Genomic DNA, 19,684 nt, shown 5'->3' on the forward strand with positions numbered 1-19,684 from the left:
GTTAGTAACTTTTCTTTGATTTTTTGGATAAGCACAAGTTCAGTATATTCTTAGTTCAACTCATCTTTGAGTTACATCAGTTCAACTTGATCTGAGGATGTTGTATTGAAGATTTTTTTTTCTAAATAAATATCCAGACTGTATCTCACATTGTTACTCCTGAATAGTACTAGATTGGCAAGGAAGTGTTAAATCACTGCAGTCAAAGGGTAACATCTGCAGTCATTTCTGACATCAGACCTTTTCCTGTGATGGAAATGCACAAGGCATGCACTTCATATGAATATCAAACATTATTCTACAGATATATCCTTATAGCATTAACCATAGTGGTGACTTCTTTTAGATCTGAAGAGTCTGGCTCTTCCTCTTCCACCTTCTCACTGGGGATTTCATTACAGCAGTAGCTTCTAAGTACTGCTAAGCCAACACATCATCCCTGAAGGCCACTTCATCTGATTTGTGGCCAAAGGAGTTGAAAAGTTTAAGCTGAGACCAACTGAGATTGTGAAAACTCTGAGGGGTTCTTATCTGTTAATAGGTAGAAATTAGATTTGCCTTTCCTGTGCACAGCTGTTTTTCTGCACCCACACACACTCATACATACAGACTGCTATTGCACATGTGATCATTGCAATTAAAAATACTGCATGCCTCTTTTCTGCTGTGTGAAGATACAGCAATATTTCCTGAGGTGATGCAGGGCCACAGAGGGTAGATTTTTCTCATTTGTGGGAAAAATTTATTAATTCATAATTCTCTCTTTGCAAAAGGCAAGCAGTAACGTAGACAATATAGCTGCATTTGCCTGTCTTGCAGTAGTTTTGTAGATTTAAGGTTTTTTTACTTGGTCATAAAGGAGAAATGGTTGTGATAGCTATTAGCCATTCAGATGCTTCTGCATCTGAGGAGGCTTTCTGCCACCTCTGCTGGGACAATTCAGCTGCTGACCCTTTCTTGGGCCTGTTAGAGTGATCAGAAGGGATTTTCAATTGCCACCCTTTTCTTCCTCAGCCTGGTGTATGCAATGTAGCCAAGTGTCACAGGATTTATCTGAGAGCTCCTCTTCCCTGGAATTTTTCAGTCATTTGAGGAAAATGTTAGGACAGTGTCTCTGCTTTTAATGAAATGTGTCTCCCTCTAGATACTGGTAATTTATTCCCATTCAAGATTATTTGATTTTGAGTCCAGTGGAAGAACTTTTACAAACATCTTTCTTTAGATGTTTGAAATCCGCCTAAAAGCTGTGAAAATATTTCCCAATGAAAAATTCCGGCAAAAATTCTCATTCTTTTCAGGTGTTATTATTAAAACACCACCTTGCAATTCTGAAGTAATAGCTGTGCTCACAACATATTTTTCTAGCTTGTTTACTACTGGCAATGTGCTGCCTTTATTATGTACTTTATTGCTGACTGTAAAAGCAGCTTTGTTTAAACAAAATATAAAGTCTGCATTCCATGCAAACACACGTGCCCCAGCTATGTGGAATTCATGGTGTGTGAATGGTGGCGTTATGGACAGAAGTCTCTGCTGAAGTTCTGAAAAAACATAGCTGAAAAATCCAGTTAATTTTCAGATGTGACACCTGAACACTATAAAGTCATAACTTAAGAATCACTGGGAACTGTGTATAGCACTGTTAGGTGTTTCTAAATTATTTTAGAGGTATAAAAATATGAAATATTTGATTTCTCATTTTTTTCCAGAACATTAGAGGAAGTTTATCCATACTACATCAAGGCTCCAAGTGATTCTCTGGCAAAACCCATAAAGCAGCTATTGAAAGGTATGTCTCCAGACCATGGAAAACAGAGTATGGTTTAAAGAAGTGCAAGGCAGCACTCACACTTGTATATTCACAGCTGCTATGGGGCACCTCAGTGTTGAATGCACTTAAAATGGTTTTTTACTTGGTGTCTGCAAGCTTGAGGACAGATAAGGTAATAATACAGTATAACGCAGAAATGCATCTCCACATATTCTAGCTTGAATTTAACAGTAAGGACTCTAAGGATGAAGTCCATCTTCTTCAAGTCTATTTTAGGAACTCTTTTCCTTTGTTTTATGTGTAAGTGATTACAAGTTCACTTCTCCACATCTCCCTGCTACCTTACGGTGAACAGTCAGTAGTTTTGTATGTCTGCAAATGCAGCTCCTCAGCTTAAATAATAACACTGCATTATTTTTATGGTTTTCCAAGCTATTCCTTCCTTATTGGCTACAAAGAATCCACTTTAAATAACTCATTGAAATTCAGAATTCATCCAGGTACTCACAGACATACAGAATACGTGCATCCATGCACATACATACATGTGAAAAACCTGTTGGGTTGGAATAGTAGGAACAAGTCTTTATCCAAGAGCAATTTTCTCAACAGAGGCTACATTTGGACTTTGGATGTAATAGTAGTAGTGCTATGTAGTATGTTCTTGTCAAGGTTCACCAAGAAAAATAATTCTGAACTCGGCTCTGTGAGTAGAAATAAGTTATTTCTTCTAGAGTGCTTCACTGTCATTGTTCAGGTCCCTAATCAGAGTTTCTTTGAAAGGGCTTTAATGTATGCACTGCTAATGCACTCTCAGGAGGACCAGAGTTCATCTCCTGTCTGTGTGATCAGTATGCATAAAACAGGATAGCACCCTTTTGTTGGCACAAGAGAATAATATCTTTTATATCAGACACAAATGGTTTATGGTGATAGCTTCTCTTTAAGACACAAAAGCTAACTGCTACCCTTCCAGGTTCAATGTGTTTCTTGTAAGTATGAAATGCAGAAGTGATGAGTGCTGTTGATATTTTGGCCTGAAAATACCAAAATTATTTGACAGTTGTACAGAAGAGTATGTAGGTGATATGACATATTTTACATATTTAATGCAGATTCAGATCAGATTTGCAGAAGAAAAAACACAGAAGTCTGGGTTTTATAGTTTTGTATACAGAAATAATGTAAAATGGAGTTGAAGAATTTTGCTTCTGCATTGTTCAGTCATTTTATAATGCAGATGTTTGAAGTATCTGTCTCAAAATTTTTGATTTTTTCAATTTTTGTTGTGTATATATTAACACATTTTTTTTCAATAGACTGCAAGTGGGAAAATATTACAGTTTCCCTTGTCAAAAATGCATCTGAAGAATGGTGGGTTTTGAATCAGCTTGGAAAAAGACATAAAACACCTCATGAGAGTCTTGAACTCTTCATATTCAGTGATAAAGTCAGTCCACCAAGCCTTGGATTCTTGGCTGGTTATGGGTAAGAGGAAATCTTTACCTAAAATTAAATAAAGCACATAAGATAGAAGTAGAAGTGACTATTTGCTGATTTGGGGGTATATTGTTTGTCGTTGTTGTAATGTTTGAACATTATAACATTTTGAAAAGGGGTTTTGTGAGATTTTCAAATCCATGTCTATTAATATTATCTGTAGAAGGATTAATATTTGCAAGGTTAGTATTACCCCTGATAACTGCTCTCCAGTGGGAATAAAAACAGAAGCACCCTTCACACCAATTTCCTACTGAAGAGAAAAACCTCAAAATATGTTAGTTCAGCTGCAGGTCAAGTTCTGCCTGAACTCTGGCTGGTTTTGGTGCCTTCCACCTTCCCAATCTTGTAGCCAGGACCCTGGGTGTGAAAGAGTTATGAAATACATCTCCACAGACAGAGGAAGGCAGGAGACTAAGCATTCCCAGGAGATACACTCTTCTGGTAGGATCTTGGAGAAGTCCCCATAGAAAGATTATCAGGGTAAATGTTAGTTTGTCACCAGTTACATATACCTTAATAAAAAATATTTGAATCAGCTTGGAAAAAGACAAAAAACACATTTAATAAAAAATATTAAATATTAAACCTGACAGATTATTTGCTTTTAGCTGCTGTCTGATTTCCAATTGTGACTTCCAAGCTGTAGCAGGCAGGACATGTGACCATCAGCAACTGAGGTCAAAGAATTTTAGTCAGCCGCTAAACAGCAGTCAGCTGTTCATGATTCCAGATTTGTGAGGTGTTTGAAGAGATCTTATTTTCCTTCATCCTGTGGCACAGCAGAAACATGACCCTAATTGGAAATTGACGTTCAGCCCACTGACAGACTACAGTTAGCCATGTGGATGAGCTTCCTCACACCTGGCTGTCCTTTCACGAGGCACAATTTGAACTCTTCCTTTCTTTCTTTTCAGCATTATGGGATTGTATGCCTCAGTTGTCCTGGTGATAGGGAAGTTTGTCCGTGAATTCTTCAGTGGGATCTCTCACTCCATCATGTTTGAGGAGCTGCCCAATGTAGACCGAATCCTGAAGCTATGCACTGACATTTTCCTGGTGCGAGAGACTGGAGAACTGGAACTAGAGGAAGACCTGTACGCCAAACTAATATTCCTGTACCGCTCACCAGAGACTATGATCAAGTGGACTAGGGAAAAAACTAATTGATCTCTTTGGCATCACACTGCAAATCAAGTTGGTTAAATCTGAATTTTAAAGGAAAAAGAAAAAAAGCACAATATTCTCTTAAGAGTTAAGCCTTTTATAGCTGGGTAGCAATGATTTTTCACTGAAGGAATCCTGGAAGCTACGGCCTTAGGAATCCATGCTGCCTTTCAAATTAAGGATCAACAGTGAAGAAGGTTGAATGATTTGTTGTTTTTAATGTGCCACTCCTCTACAATCTGGGGACTGCTTTGTAATTTAATCAGCAAAAAGTTTGCATCTTTGTCTGGCTAATTTAATTTTCCAGACAACCATTACACCTTAGAGAGAAACAAAAGGAGTGAACCCACAGATGACTCCAGTGTACCTTCTTAATCCTCTCTGGAGCCACACAGTTTGGATTGTGCAATATGCTGTTGTACATCACTGACTTTCAAGCTACAGTAATGGGACACTGACGAGCCTTCAGGACACCCAGCACCCAGGGCCACACTGGGAACTGAAGACATTCTAGCCATACCCATTTGTAGAAAAGTAGAGGTTTTGATGTACAAAGGACACTGTGGACAAGCCTCTGTCAGCAAAAAAAGTAAAAACAAGTCAGAAAACAAGTAACAGTCTCTTGAAATGCCTTATTTTATTTGTACAGATCACATGAGACATTTCCACCAAACATCAATGACTTTTCTCAGGAAAAAGCAACTGAAACTTGACACTTTGTCAAGATTAACTAATGGCTAGAATAATTATTGAATTCTGGGGTGTTCTGCTGGACCATTCTCTTCAGCATTACTGCTTTCCATTGGATGAGAAAAGAAAGTGAAATTAATGACCTAATGTGCTACTTCATTTCTTATAACCCTTTAAAGACTGAGTAGTGTGTGCTTCTCTCTGCTCCCCATGACATGCTTTTTCCCATTTCGATGATTTAAGGCAACTCTTGTTTTGCTGTTAGCTGATATTCTTCTTCCAGTGTTTCAGGTATACAAAAATGTTTACATGTTCCAAGTCACATTTTTACATCTGAGACGGGTTTTTTTTTTAAGTTCCCAAATACAGACATACATATGAGCTTGAGAAATGCCCTTTTTTTTAAAAATTACTATTATTAGTGAAGCAAATGGCTCATTGCAGCATGAAAATTTACAATTGCAAAGTAGGTTTCTTTCCATGTCAAAAAAAAAAAAAAAAAACTGAGAAAAAAAGTAATTGAGTGGGTAGGGTATGTTAAAAGGATATACTTGTAGTTTTGATTCAGTAATGACTTAAAGCACATGTTGCAAAGTCATTTTAGAAGTATTTTTTCCTCTGCCTTTTTACATGAAATGGGAAAAGTTTGACATTCTTCTTAATCTGTGACAAATAAATCTCTTTCTTGTAGTTAGCTGCTATTTATTATATGAATGATTAGTTAATCACCAGAAAGAAACTAACATAATTTGCTGGCACATTTTACTGCAGAACTTCATAAAACAGCACAACTAAATGAAGTTGAAACATACTCTGCTGAGTGCTTCCATGACAAATGCTGTCACATCCATTCTATACTGTGAAAACTAACACTTTGAGCACCTTGACGTGCACAAAATAAAATCTGCTTCATGATATTGTAACAATAAAATAATTTGATGACTGGAACTCACTGGAAGACAACCTGATTTCCTCTGAAGTGAAAAGGTGGCTGCTCATGTACCCAGGCAGCATTCCCTCCTGCAAAGTTTTGCTCCATTTCTTCCATAGGTCCTGTGAATGAAAATTGAAATATACAGGGCAGCCCTGACATAGCACTCGGGGATGCTAAAATGTCTTTTATAGTTGGATGGATCCTCACCTGGGTGTCCAGTGATTTTAAGGAGATGAACACTGGAAGGAGAAGTGTGAAGGATGCAGTGTGTTTCTAAAGGTACCAGCCAGCCAGAACCATGCTGGCCACAGTTGGTCCCAGCTCCCTTCCTGGTTCCTTCTCTTCAACAGGCACTTCCTTTTTGTTGGGAAAAATCTGTCTTCAGAACGAGCTGTACAGTTATTTGGGCTTTGCAAAAAATGTGCTGCTCTTTCTTTCATGGATTGATCAAACTTTGAAAATAAAAGGATTCTTCTGTTGGTTTGGTTTTTTTTTTTTTTTTTTATTTCTTTTTAAAACAGCCTATAGTCAAATCACTGATGTGGACTGGGTAGCTACCTGCAAAGGGTGAGGAGTGTACCAGACCATCCTTTGAGCCCAGCTGTCCAGAAAAAGTTGAACTGGCAGCCAATTTCCAGGGGCATTCTAGGTGGTCAGTACTGGGACCAGTACCATCTAACATCTTTATTAACATCCTGGAGGACACAGCAGAGTGCCCTTTCAGCAGTGGGGACTTCACTGAACCTCGGTCTGGGGAGGTTTGCAATGACATGAGTGTGTCAGCTCTCTCCTGGGGCGTGGGCTGGGCAGCTGCAACAACAGGGGCAGGACTTCCTCGAAAGGCAGATCTCAGGATGCTGCAGAAATTATCTGCCAGGTACTTCACGAACTCGGGCAAATGCAGAAAAATCCTGCCTCTGAGGCAGACTGACCCTTACAGCAATGCAGATTAGGCAGATGGGTTGGGAACAGCTTTAGAATAAAAAGAGACAAGACCAGGGGTGGGAATTGCAGCGCGCTCTTGAGGCAAAGGAAGCCAACAGCATGCTGGGCTGTACTTACAGGATCACAGATGAAAGTCAAGGAAATTTATTAGTCCCCTCTATTTCACACTTGTGAGACCACACCTGGAGAAGTGCATGGAGCTTTGGGGGCTCCAGTGCAAGAAAGATATCGACATACTGGACTGAGCAGGCAGCTGAGAGCACAACATGCAAAGAGAGGCTGCAGGAGCTGGGCTTGCTCAGCCTTACAACAGAGAAGTCCCATGGAAAAGCTTATTGGTGCCTACAGCTGCCTGATGGTGAGATACAGAAAAGCCAATCTCTGCAGAGCTGCATGATAGATCTGATTAAATAAAAGGAAAATTATTTTTACCATGAGGCAATCAAACACTGGAGCAAGGGCCCAGAGAAGCTGTGAGATCCTCAGCCTTGGCTGATCAAGCCCCAAGCATCCTGTTGTAAGTGGCCATGCTTTGGATTGTAGGTTTGATCTCAAATCTCCTGATGTCCCTTGCAATCTGAATTATGTCACGATTTTAAGATCCTGTCGGAGATGCAAAGTAACCTGCTGGTGTGCTTTCCCAGTCTGTGGATGCATTAGCCCCCTCGTTCTGCCCATCAATAGTCCAGACATAACTCCTTAAAGCAGGAGGAGAAGCAAATTTCAGCTGCAGTTTTGTTTTCCTTGGCTCTATTTAGAAACCTGCATGTGCTTACGCAGGCAGTGGTGTGAGTTTGTAAGTCAGAGCAAGGACAAGTGCTTTGACAACACACCCAGCTGCACCACCAGGCATCCCAGAACTCTCACATGCCTGTGTGACAGGGCAAAAGGTTCAGCTTGCACTGCTTGTGTAATTAAAGATTTCACAGTTTTCCCTGATTTGGTAAACTGGTTAATCCCTCAGTAGTTAATACAGATAGATGATAGACAGATGGATAGATGGATAGATAGATGGATGGATGGATGGATGGATGGATGGATAGATAGATAGATAGATAGATAGATAGATAGATAGATAGATAGATAGATAGATAGATAGATAGATAGAGACTGTGGCTGCTCTGCCTGGCATTATGCGATATTTAAACAGAATTTCTACTCTGGGTGCATATGGGCTATTTTAGTTCAGACTTTGTTGCTTCCTTCTTGAGGAAGGAAACCAGAGGAAATCCAATGCTTTATTAAAAGCCTGGGGAGAACAAGAGAAAGGCAACCTGTGAGCATGCAATAGGAAAAGCAAATTCCTGTTCAGCAACCAAGGGAGCAGAACTTGCAAGTGCAGTACAACCCTGACCCACTGTACTGAAGGGCTACAGGTGTTTTTAGGTTATATTAAGAGTTAAGGTGGATACTTAAGACAGTAGAAAAAGAGCTGGAGAAGAAATAAGTATTCAGAATCATTCAGTGGGAATGATTCATCCTTCAATCCTGTGTTTCAAGTTGATAAAGTTCATGGTATGAGAAATCATTCACATCTTAGCTTCAAGATTTGTCTCAGGAATGTGCTGTACAAGTAGCAAGCCATGGAAGGGACCAGCAAACATCTCTCCTTGCCTCTCCTGGCCTGACAGGTACTTCCCAAGGCCAGTTCCACTGACTGCCATTTAGAGCTCTTATTAAAACAGAAATCTAATGAAAAATATCTTCTGTTATGAAGAAAACTAGTTGGACACTGGCTGATGACCAGGGAGACTGCAGACTTTCCTCTTGAAAGGAAAGGACTTTCGTCTTAAGAGTAACTGGAGGAGTATTCATGTATGAAGGAAACTATCCCTCTTCAATGTGCAGAAGTTACTGATAGGCTTAACAAAATGCACAAAATGAAAACACTAACCCTGTATTAGTCCCAGGCTCTGGACTCAGCAGATCATAAGCTCAAACCAGGATTGTTTATCTAGAGGGACACACATCACACACAGAGCTCAGATGCACTGTGACCATCTCTTTCTGCCTCTCCTCACCAGCAAGATCACACACAATCACTTCCCTGGCGTGGGGGGCCACAAATGCACCCACGAGGATCCCCTCCTGGCATAAAGCTCTCAGTGCTGTGGTTCCAACCCAAACCTCCTTCAAAGGCTTTCATGAGGTCATATAATTTTTCAGAGGGAACCTGGTCTTGGTGTGAGGAATCTGACACCTCCACAGGGCCTGAGGGAGCCCAGCTGTGCTGGACACCAGCTAATGCCTGCTCTGCAACTTAGCACCTTGCCTTGCACGTTCAAATACATCAAACACACCCATACACATGGACAGTGTGCATCTCTCTCTCTCTCTCTGTTTTTTGAGAGCACAATTTTGCTGTATTAGCTCTCATTAATATTTCAAGCTGTTGTCTCCTGCAGCTCGTGCTGGGGCAGAAGAGGGAGCTGCCAGCAGACACAGACGTGACCGTCAGACTCCTGCAGCAAACATTCAGGGAAAGCACATTTTTAATGTTATGGCAGCAAGAATGAGGTAATGCAGTTAAAATATTTATGAAGCCTTTCAGCTGACATCTCCAAATACCTTGTAGAGCCCAAACTTTGGAGGTCAAGGCAGTGTATTAACTAGATATTCATCTAGCTATAAAAAAATTTCCCTGTTTTAAACAATGCTGGGGACAGGAAGGAGGGAGAGAGGGCTGAATCACAGAGAGAAAATAGTTGTAAAGTTCATCACATATCAAAAGGAAACACGTGGAACTTTTGGACAAAAAATGAACTGTACTTTTCTCCTTTTCACAGAAAGCCTTCTAAAATTATCTTTTAAAGTTTCAAAATACTCTTCTTCAAAAAGGGTCACAAAATAAGGATGAACTCCAGGCTTGATACAACACCATGTTACCTGGCCTGAAAAAAGGCAAGTGGGATCTGCAAAAGATGCTGATTTTTTATATTCTTATTCCATAACTCACCATCAGTTGAGCAGAACTATGGTGCTTAAAGCTGATAGCTTGAGAGATGAGCAGCTGCTTGTGGTCTTGTTATTCAAAGGGGAAGGGAAAAAAAAGAAAACAGATAAAGGAACAAATAGTTGGATGAGAAAAAAACTCAGGAAATGCTTCTATCTACCAATTTCTCTGACAGACACGTAAGTAAAGTAAATCTCTTCAGATTGTTTCAATGGGGCCCCTGGAGGTCAAAAATCATCATTTTTGCATGGTTGAACACTGCCTGCTCTCTTCCTTGTGCCTACTGTGACCAAGGTGGCTTTTTCTGCTGAGCTCCATCCCTTGCCATCAGGTCTCACGTGTGCCACATCACAGATCCCCTTCCCTGTCCCTGAAAAATCTGCACAAGTTCGGAGCTGCCAGGGCTCTGACCCAGAGATCCCCGTGCCAGCCAGCCCTGCCTCCTCCCCAGGCTCCAGCTCAAGCCCAGCCTCAAGCTCTCTCTTGCACAGCCAGGTTCCCACTCCTCCACAAGCACAAGGCACCGGGAGGCACCGAAGTCTGGCCTCTGGAATGGCACAGCTGGGCTCCCACCCGAATAAAAAACACAATGAAAGAGCTAAGGAAATCTAGCAGAGCTGAAAGTACCTCATTGCAAAACAAAATGACTGAAGGTTATTTGTGAGCAAGGAGACAAAATGCATTTTCAGATGGCTTTTTGAATCATTCTATCTATCAGATGTTTATCTATCTGAGCTGTTTCTTTTACAGTACTCAGCCAGCCCATCTGGTGCTTAGCTCATGATGTATGGATTCAAAACATATTCTGAGTACTTTGTTGATGAAGTAATATTTCTCCTGCTTGTTTTGCTTAGACAAGACTCCACAGCCATTCCACCAGGTCTGTGGGATTTATGTAGCTACTTCAACTGCTTTCAGGAAAAAAAAAAAAGAAAAAAAGAAAAAAAAAAAATTGGTGGTGGTCTTTTCTGGGGTCCAAAGGAGAGGAAGGGCACTGGTCTCCATCAGGGTTTCTGACAGATTCTGAGTCTGCTGTGCTGGAGCAAAAGGCGAATGCATTTCTCATTTTCCCTGCTCCAGCCATCCCTTTCCTTCTCAGCTGATCAAGCAGAGATTCAGATGTCCCCAGGTCTCCTTCCAAATACATCCAGGGAGGTTCTCCCTATGCTGAACACTTCCCCACATCTCCTGGGCAGAGCTAGAGTCACCAACCAAAGTGGCCAGCCCCAAACAGAGTGTGCCACCTTCCACTGAACTCTGTAGGGAGCACCTCTGAGCCAAATGTCCTGGCTGCAGCCTGGGGAAGCCAATTCCAACACCTGCAGTCTAAGGCAGAGCGCCTTTTTTCCTGTGGCCAGGCTTTTTGACACCCATGCACTGAGCTCAAATAAAGAGCAGGGCATGCAGAGCAGTGAAAAGGGCATTTTCCCAGCCAGCAGCCTCTGAGGGATACACTGGAGCATTTCTCTGCAGCCCAGCACAGCTCACTGAGGTGTCCTCCACTTCCAGTTACAAGAATGTGAACTACAGGATTAAAGGATTTGGGGAAGCGTGTTGTCTACACAAACCTATCCTAGGGCTCAGTGACTCAGGAAAGAGCTTCTCTGCCTTTCAGGTCAGGAGCTGAATAAGTGCAATGAAACAGACAGAGGAATTAACGTCTCTAAAAGGGATCTGTAGAGGATGTACCCATTTGAAGTTTTTCCTTATTAGTCATGCACTGGGTCCCACCAGAACTATTTGACATGTAAATAATTTTAAGCTTTCTTTATTACAACTTTTCATCTTGCAGTATTGATATGGATCACACATGCAAGAGAAGACAATTCTGCTTGCATTTGGGGCTGCAGTTCAACATGATATCTGGAAGATAAAGAAATACACACACATACACATATAAATTTTGATGGTCACTTGTTGAAGAGAAGCTTTAGTCATTTGGCAGCAGCAAAGAACAATTTAATATTCATTTTCATGCTTCCTATGTGGTTGAGGGCAAAGAAGAACCTGCATACCCTGAACTGGGGCATCTCTTTCCACTGGACCATGCAAGGGGCCAAAGGTTTGAACAAGGGAGCTAAAGGATAGATCTAAAGCTATGCACGTGAATATATTCTCCCAAATACAGTTCCCAGCCCTACTAGTTTTAGACATCTGGTGAAGTTTTCCATTATATTCTCATTGTCCAACTTAAAGGTAAACACAGAGCAATGTGCGATTTCACTCATCTCAAATCACATTGGCACAATTTCTGGAATACTATGGCAACAGGTAATATGGAAAAATGATGCAAGGGTGACCAGACATGAGGGATTGTTAAAGAAAAACCACCAGTTTTAAGTCTGAGAAATAAATGCAACCAGTGGTGTTTACAGAAATGTGTTTTCAGTTTCACCTGGCAACACCTACTTCCAAAACCATTCCTCCTTCACTATTACAAATTCATCTGGAAGGCCCACAAAGCAGAGAGGTTAGCCAGCTCTAAGTGCACTGCATCTTGCTGCTGACTAGGAGCTGAACCTTTTACTTTCCTTCATCAGTTTTCCCAGCCTGTACTTATGAAACCTATCAGGATGGATCAAAATAGATCAAGGACTGCTGTAGCTAATCAACAGCACGATCTGGCTGCATTTCACCAAGATTCAGACACTGTGACTCAGCCTGAGCCAACACTCTGGTTTATGACTTTGAAAAACCTGCTTCCCATGGTCGAGTTTAACCTGCAGATGAAACCCACCCTTTTTTGCCTGTAAAACTCCTAACTCACATAAGCCCCACAAAAACAAGGCAGCAGTAAAGAGGAAATTAGAGTGGGACAGTTTTAAAGAGGGTGGGTTAGGGATGACTATTAGAGGTGACAAATGCAGCTGCACCTACAGGTAGCTGACAAGGGCTCTACACTGCACCTGTTCCTTTTTAACCCTACACATGCTGTGGATGGAAGGGTGGTGTATAACTTTGCTGTGGCAGCCGATCACTGCCACAAAGGCTCCAAGACTGATGGAAGGCACACCTCTGTCCAAGTGCACCTGACTTTCACAAAGGCAGATACTACCAGATTCAGTCCTTTATGCCATTTTAAAAGCCATCCATACATGCTTATGCTGTTGATATAGCAATTAAAACATTTGCTTGCAGGTGTTTACAGCCTCTTTCAATTTATAAATAGAATGGAATAGTCAGATTGAGAAATTAGATTCACAGAAGTTAAAAAGTCCAAAGTAGGGATTCACAAAGTAATTGTAACTTATATCCCATTTTCATATGAAATGAAGGAGAATTGGTTTGGATGTCAAGAGCAGTACCACCCAAGTTTTCATGTTCTTTGTTTATAAGTAGACTCTTTCAGCCAGCGGAATAAGAACTGAACTCTGAATCGTGGTGCAAGCATCTGATTATTTCTGTTTCTGGAAAGTATGCCTTTATCTTCACCCTCTCTCACAGTTACCAGTCAGCAAACAAGAGGGGAAAATTTCCAGTATCTGCTGCACCAGCCCATGCCCCCTGCACAGGACCACCTCCTGCAGCTGCAGAGAAACAGTCAACAAAAGGATCAGAAACCACACTGAGCCATTGCCCGTGAGTGAACCATTTCTGCTGGTACACGACCATACAGCTGGCCCTCCTCCATCATGCACACTTCCTGACAAACATCCACACCAGGGAAAAAAAAGAAACTCTCTACAGAAAGGATGGCTATGAGATATGACTGTACTGCATTTACTAAGAATGTTTTATAAAGCATAAAATCTGACTCCTTCCGGCAGTGATCACTAGCACAAGTTTCCAGACTTTTACTATCAAGATTAAGTGCCATTCAATTCCAAACCATAGGAAATGTTTATGCTGATCAATCCAGAGGCCTAAAACAGGAGTCACCACACATTCCCTATGACATCCTTCCTCCCACAAGCTCTCTTTCCACTTCTGGCATTTTCTGTGCTCCTCAGTGGGATACAGCTTGTGGGGCAAACCTACACTTAATGCTGTGTCCTAACCCCAGTTCTGGTCTCTGGAAGCAATATAAAACATTAAACAGTGTTAGGAAACAAGTAAGAATAGGCAGAAAGACTTGGGGTGTATAAAGGGAGTTCTCATCTTCAACTGCCTAAAATGTAGCTTTAGAGAGGATGGAACCAGACTCTTCTCCAAGGTGCACTGTGATGGAACAAGAGGCTGCATTCACAAGTCCCAACACAGATTCCCATTAGATATGAGAAATATTTTTTTTTAACTACAAGGGATAAAGAAACTTGTGGGGGTCTCTGTCCTTAGACACATTAAAGTCCAGCACCTTGCTGTGAAACTCTTCTACTTCCCTCTCCTTGACCACATCAGACTCTGTTCTTAAAGATGTCTGCAACACACATGATCACCATCTCCTGGGGAAAGGTTATTTCTTCAACCTTTATTCCTGTGGAGAGTGCTGGTGGCATTTAGGATGTAGCTATTACTTCTTCAATCCGTGTGCTTATTACAGCTGATAAAATGTCCGAGGGTGGTTTTGAAATTGAGTTCCAGTCCTGTCAAAAACAACTCTGGGGTGAAACTTTATTACTGACTGAATGCTTCAGGGCTCAGCAACCAAAGCAGATGCTGCAGCCCACCCCAAAAGTTTTACAGGCACTGCTCTTCCTGACAGTCTTCTCATGCCTCTCCCTTCCTTTCCCCACCCTTTGTGAATATTGGCTTGGAAGGTGGGATGTGAAAAGAGGGAGCGGGGAAAAGTTATTTTTGGCTGTCAGCTTTTTACGGCATGCCTGTCCCATAAAACTCTCCAGAGCTGTGCGTCTCACCCTGGGTCAGAAGAAAACCAGGTCTGAAACGGCAGAGAAATTTCTTTGTGAGACACGAGCTGTCCAGCTGCCAGCCAGTAGCAATAATGCCCCAAGCACTGACCTGCTCGTGGCCTTGAGCCAGCAAAACACAGGCACGGAGAGCCCAGGGATATAAAGTGCTTGCAAACCCACTGGATGCTTAAGCCCGCGTTCGTCTCTGAGGCGAAATTCCCTCAACAGGAGCTTTCCTTGACTGGAAAGGGCTGAGCTCAGCGCTTGCCCCTTGCAGGGCAGCAGTCTAGACATTGTGGCTGGGCGGTGGGGAGGGGGCTGGCAGGGCAAGAGGAGAACTCAGAGCAGACACGGGGAGGGTGAATGAAGTGTAATTAACAGGGTCACATGACTGCATAGCACATCAGGAATTGTCTCTCTCTTCACATCTTCAGTGCCTGTCAAAGGCAAGATCAAGGCTCCTAAAAAACTCTTTGGAGGCAGTTATGGCACTGATTCTCAACACATTGTTTAAAAGCTTGCTTACCTAAAGTATCTAACGCAGGTGGAAGACCCTGAACAGAAATGGATTTTAGGGACCAGGTCTATGATGTAATTCCTCCTTTTTTAGTTATTTTTTTTCTCTTTTTTCAAGCAGAGCCATTCAAGTTAACTGAATTAGCACATATGCCTCTCCAGACACCATTCAGCACCTAATCAAGTGGTAGGATTACAAATACCATGTGCTGCAGCAGTGTCTGAACCTCAGTTGCTGAAGGTTAGATTGTCTTTACAGCTTTGCACCGCTGGGACAAAAAAATTGCATCAGGCAAGCAGTGATTTCATTGCATCAGGCAAATGCCACACAGAAAATAAAGTTTACAGAAAATGTGGAACATGTGAGTCATGCAAAACAATCTTTCTGCTCTGCTACTTCAGTAACATAAGGCAGCAGTTACCTCTGAACTGCTGAATTACAAGTGAAATGAAGAGGTGGCATTTCAAGGTAAGCAGATCCCTGCCTAGGTAAAGCTGACTGTCTCTTGCTGGAGGCAGATGCAGCCTCTCCAAACCACAGATCAACTTTCCCAATTGAATGAGTAGGAGATGTTAGAGGGAGGCAGAGGGAAAAGTGGATATGGATTTTACCTGTGATGGCTGCATGCTCTTGAAATAACCTTGACAGAATAATTAAATATAATTTAGAGAGGGAAATTATTATTTATGGATCTATTACAATAACTAGGGGAATAGCAGATCATCAGCATTCTGAAGATAGGCAACTCCCCAAAAGAGGAATGAGTGAACAACAGGGAAATGAAACATTGCTGGATGATGTGTCTCCTTATTTTCAAGTGGATCCGAGAGATCACCCAGCTGAGTTAGAGATCACTCCCTGGATTTCTAGGGCCTCAACAAAAAGGCTGTGCCTGTGAAGAGATGCTCAGATCTCCTTTTTGGACAAGCATTTTTCCAGGGCTAGTAGAGGCAGGTAGTTGCCCACTCTGCTGGCTCACTTAACTTTCAGGCTTACTCCCAGAGCCAACAAGTCTGTGCAGCCAAGTCTCTGTGCTCACTACAGCAAATTGTTTATTTGCAGCTGTCGTGCTCTCAGTGAGATAAAAAAATATCAGAAAGGCTCATGTGAAGGTGAAATAGTAGAGCTGCTCCTAGCTCAAGCCAACTGAATGGGCCAGCCCAATGCCTGCATGAAGCAACTGGCATTGTCTTGTAGGGAAACAGGAAAAGCGATCCAAGCACCAGGCAGACCTTCCCCCAAAACACACCCATCAGTGGGAGCACAAGACATGCACACACAGAAGGAAAGACAAAGAAAGGGAGGAGGAATGGAATCAGACAAGATCAGAAGGCAATGGCACAAACCAGTACTTTTGAAAGGCAAAAAATGAATGCAGATTTGAGAAGGTTACAAAGAGATTTTGTTTTTTAAGTCCTGTCATAGAATCATAAACCCAGTTCGTTTGGGAAAGACCTTTACTATCATCAAGTCCAACCACTAACCCAGAACTGCCAAATCCACCACTAAACCATGTCCCCAAGGGCCATGTCTATGCATTGTTTTGAACACTTCCAGGGATGATGACTCCACCACTTCCTTGGGCATCCTATTCCAATGCCTGACAACCCCAATTTTTCCTAATATCCAATTCAAGCTTCCCCTGGCACAACTTGAGACTGTTCTCTCTTGTCCTGTCACTTGTTACCCAGGAGAAGAGACTGATCCCCAGCTCACCACAACCTTCTTTCAGGTAGTTGAAAACACAAGCACCTCTGAAGAAGTTGCACTGTACAGTCTGGTAATTGATATTTCAGTGAGTTTTAGCCCATGAACTTCTGTATTTTGGATCTCTCTCCAAATACAGTACATGTGCAGTCATGTACTGCTTTGACTGCACATTTGCACAGTCCAGCAGCTGTTATATTTTCTTTAGCATTCAGCCCTCTTCAGCTTTCATCACAAGGATCTGTAGTCTGTTTTAGAGCTGATCTGGCAAAGAAATCCACAATGAAAAACTCTGTGCAAGAGCGCCCTAAGATCTCCAGGTCTTATGAGTTTGGAGGACTTCCAGCCCTCTCCCAGGGAATTCCCAGTTCACACTCAACGAATTTTCAGACAATTGCACTGACGTTAAATAAAATTTAACTCCCTAAATCCCCAGGGGCTGGAATAAAAAGGAAAAAATACTTATAGGTTTAGGCAGATGAATAATTATACAACATAGAGAGAAGAGCACTGGAGGAGTAGTGGAATTTGCTGCTGTCACAGCAGGATGGCTGAGCCCAGCTCAGCTGTGGCCATAAGCAGCTTGCTGGGCCTCAAGGTGCTTACAGGAGAAACCACAACACTTGCTGTAGGAACCTTGAGCTCTCAGATAATTTGGAAGGGTGGTGGGGAAGCGTCACTTCAGATTTAAATCTCTCTTCTGAGGGAAGAAGTGTTAACAGCAGTCTTAATTAGGAAAAAAGGCAACAATATGGGAGCCTTCAGCAGTGAAATCCCCCTCCAAAGAATTGCCTGTGTAGCAGAGTCTGTGCAATCTCCCCCATTAGATACTGTATGTAGCCAGGAGGAAACAAGATTCACAGCCATGTAGCTCAGCTGGAAAAAAACACATTTAAAGCTTACTCATATGCATCATCCCATGGCATATTGGAGTGATTCTGCATTAAGCAATTGTTGTATCAGCTAATGCAATGCATATATTATTATATTTTACATATAACCAAATACATTGAATAGATAACTGTGCATAGATTCATTACATTAGCAGCTTATCAGTATGGGATTTTTTTCAGCAAAGCAGGCCTTTAAGTAATTTGTGATTAAAAGAAACAAAACTCAGATGCTCCCCCAAGGTAGATTGCTTAGGACATACTTAAGAACATCATGGATGGGCTGAGTCCACTTGGTAGCTGGCACCTTTTGTTGGGAGAATCCCAAACAGGAGAGTTTTAGAGCAGACCCTGCTCCAGTGACCTGTGTCAGCAGCAAAGAGCTGGTTCTACCCAGACCAGCAAAGCAAGATCCAGGCGATGCTCTGAAAGATTGCAAGCTTGCAGAGTCCCACATCTGCTCCTTTTCCAAAAGTTGCAGATACCACAGAGACACAGAGATCACTCATTCATAGAGACAAAAGATTCAATCTCCAAGGTCAACTCCACAAGCCTGCGTGGAGCCATCTCTGTCTGGAGTGCCCAGCCCCACAGCTTCTGGTGCCCACAAAGCAGTAACAAGGACTGCACAAAAACTCCAAAACCTCCCATCAGACCTGCTTCCCTTCTTCCCTGTCAGTCAGTGCACAGAAACAGATCTCTGTGGGTCTGTGCCATGCAAGGAAGGCATCGTGGCCTCTCCTTCAGCCTGGTTCAGCCCTGCCACAACCCAGCTGCAGAGAGCTGTGACACTTCTACCACCAAGCACAGGGCAGAGCAGATCAGCACAGCCTTGGACCCAGCAAGCACAGCAGCCAACTTTCCAGATGGCGCCAGGTTTAACAGGAGGCGCTGCAGCTTCCAGGAAGGGCTTGCCTGCTGAGTAAAAGAATATGATGCTTGGCTTAAAAGAAGTCAGCTGAAGCAGGGTGATGAAGGCAGCCTGTGCAATAGTGAGAGGCTGCAGCACAGCTCAGAACTGATGGATTGCAGGTCTGTTTTCATCAGCCTCATGGCTGTGCACAATATAGGATAAAAGAATACTTGGTTGCAAACATCACTGCAAATGGGAATTTCACTGGAGAGTGCTGCCATGTTCTTGGTCACATCACAACCAAGACTGCTGTTAACACATTTTCCCTCAGAGGAAAACAGGGGAAAAAGCAAAAAAAAAAAAAAAACCAAAAAAAGCAAATCTTAAATAATTCCAGTGTTATTACGTTAATTTAATGCAGAACTAGAAACCACATTCAGACAGTAATAGCACACAAATCGAAATGATATTGAAATGCAGGAGCTTGTCAACAAACAGCAATTCATACAGAAGCTTTAGCTTTTAGTTTTTACAATAATAGGCTGTAGTGACTAACATCTCCAGGTTTAAAAGCCTAAATGATAATAAATAAATCATCTCAAATAAAATAAGCCTGTTAATCTGGAGAATGAAGTACATCAATTTAGCTTCCTACATGAAACTACAATCTACGTGCACTGTAGCCCTCTAGCAGAAATGACTGCATAGTCATGTCCCTAAATGAGTGGAAAGGACCTCTTACATTACAAAATACATTCATGATATCAGCATACACTCTCTATTAAGTGGCTAGTGCAGGGATGTTTTGCTAAAACATTTTCAATAAAATATTTCAGTAGGTAAAAACTTAATTTCCACCCTTACCATATAATTGACTACTCCAAAGGCTCATTTAACATTGATAAGGACTTCATCAGCTTGGAAATTAGAACCCTAGGCTCTAAAAATAGTAATAAAAGAGCTGTAA

The 19,684-nt window shown here is 42.0% G+C and overlaps 1 protein-coding gene across 10 annotated transcripts in view; it reads left to right on the forward strand.

Annotated features, from left to right (window-relative positions):
• Positions 1-6,523, forward strand: part of PIEZO2 (piezo type mechanosensitive ion channel component 2) — a 286,361-nt gene extending 279,838 nt beyond the window's left edge. For all 10 annotated transcript variants that reach the window (XM_063165966.1, XM_063166019.1, XM_063166001.1 and 7 more), the window contains 3 exons: positions 1,710-1,789; positions 3,091-3,259; positions 4,189-6,523. In XM_063165966.1, coding sequence (XP_063022036.1) covers positions 1,710-1,789; positions 3,091-3,259; positions 4,189-4,441 — 502 coding nt within the window. In that variant the 3' untranslated portion in view covers positions 4,442-6,523. The remainder of the gene's footprint in view (positions 1-1,709; positions 1,790-3,090; positions 3,260-4,188) is intronic.
• Positions 6,524-19,684: the final 13,161 nt, after the last annotated feature.

Source organism: Melospiza melodia, chromosome 1 (genome assembly GCF_035770615.1).
Source record: "Melospiza melodia melodia isolate bMelMel2 chromosome 1, bMelMel2.pri, whole genome shotgun sequence".
Classification (NCBI taxonomy): Eukaryota; Metazoa; Chordata; class Aves; order Passeriformes; family Passerellidae; genus Melospiza; species Melospiza melodia.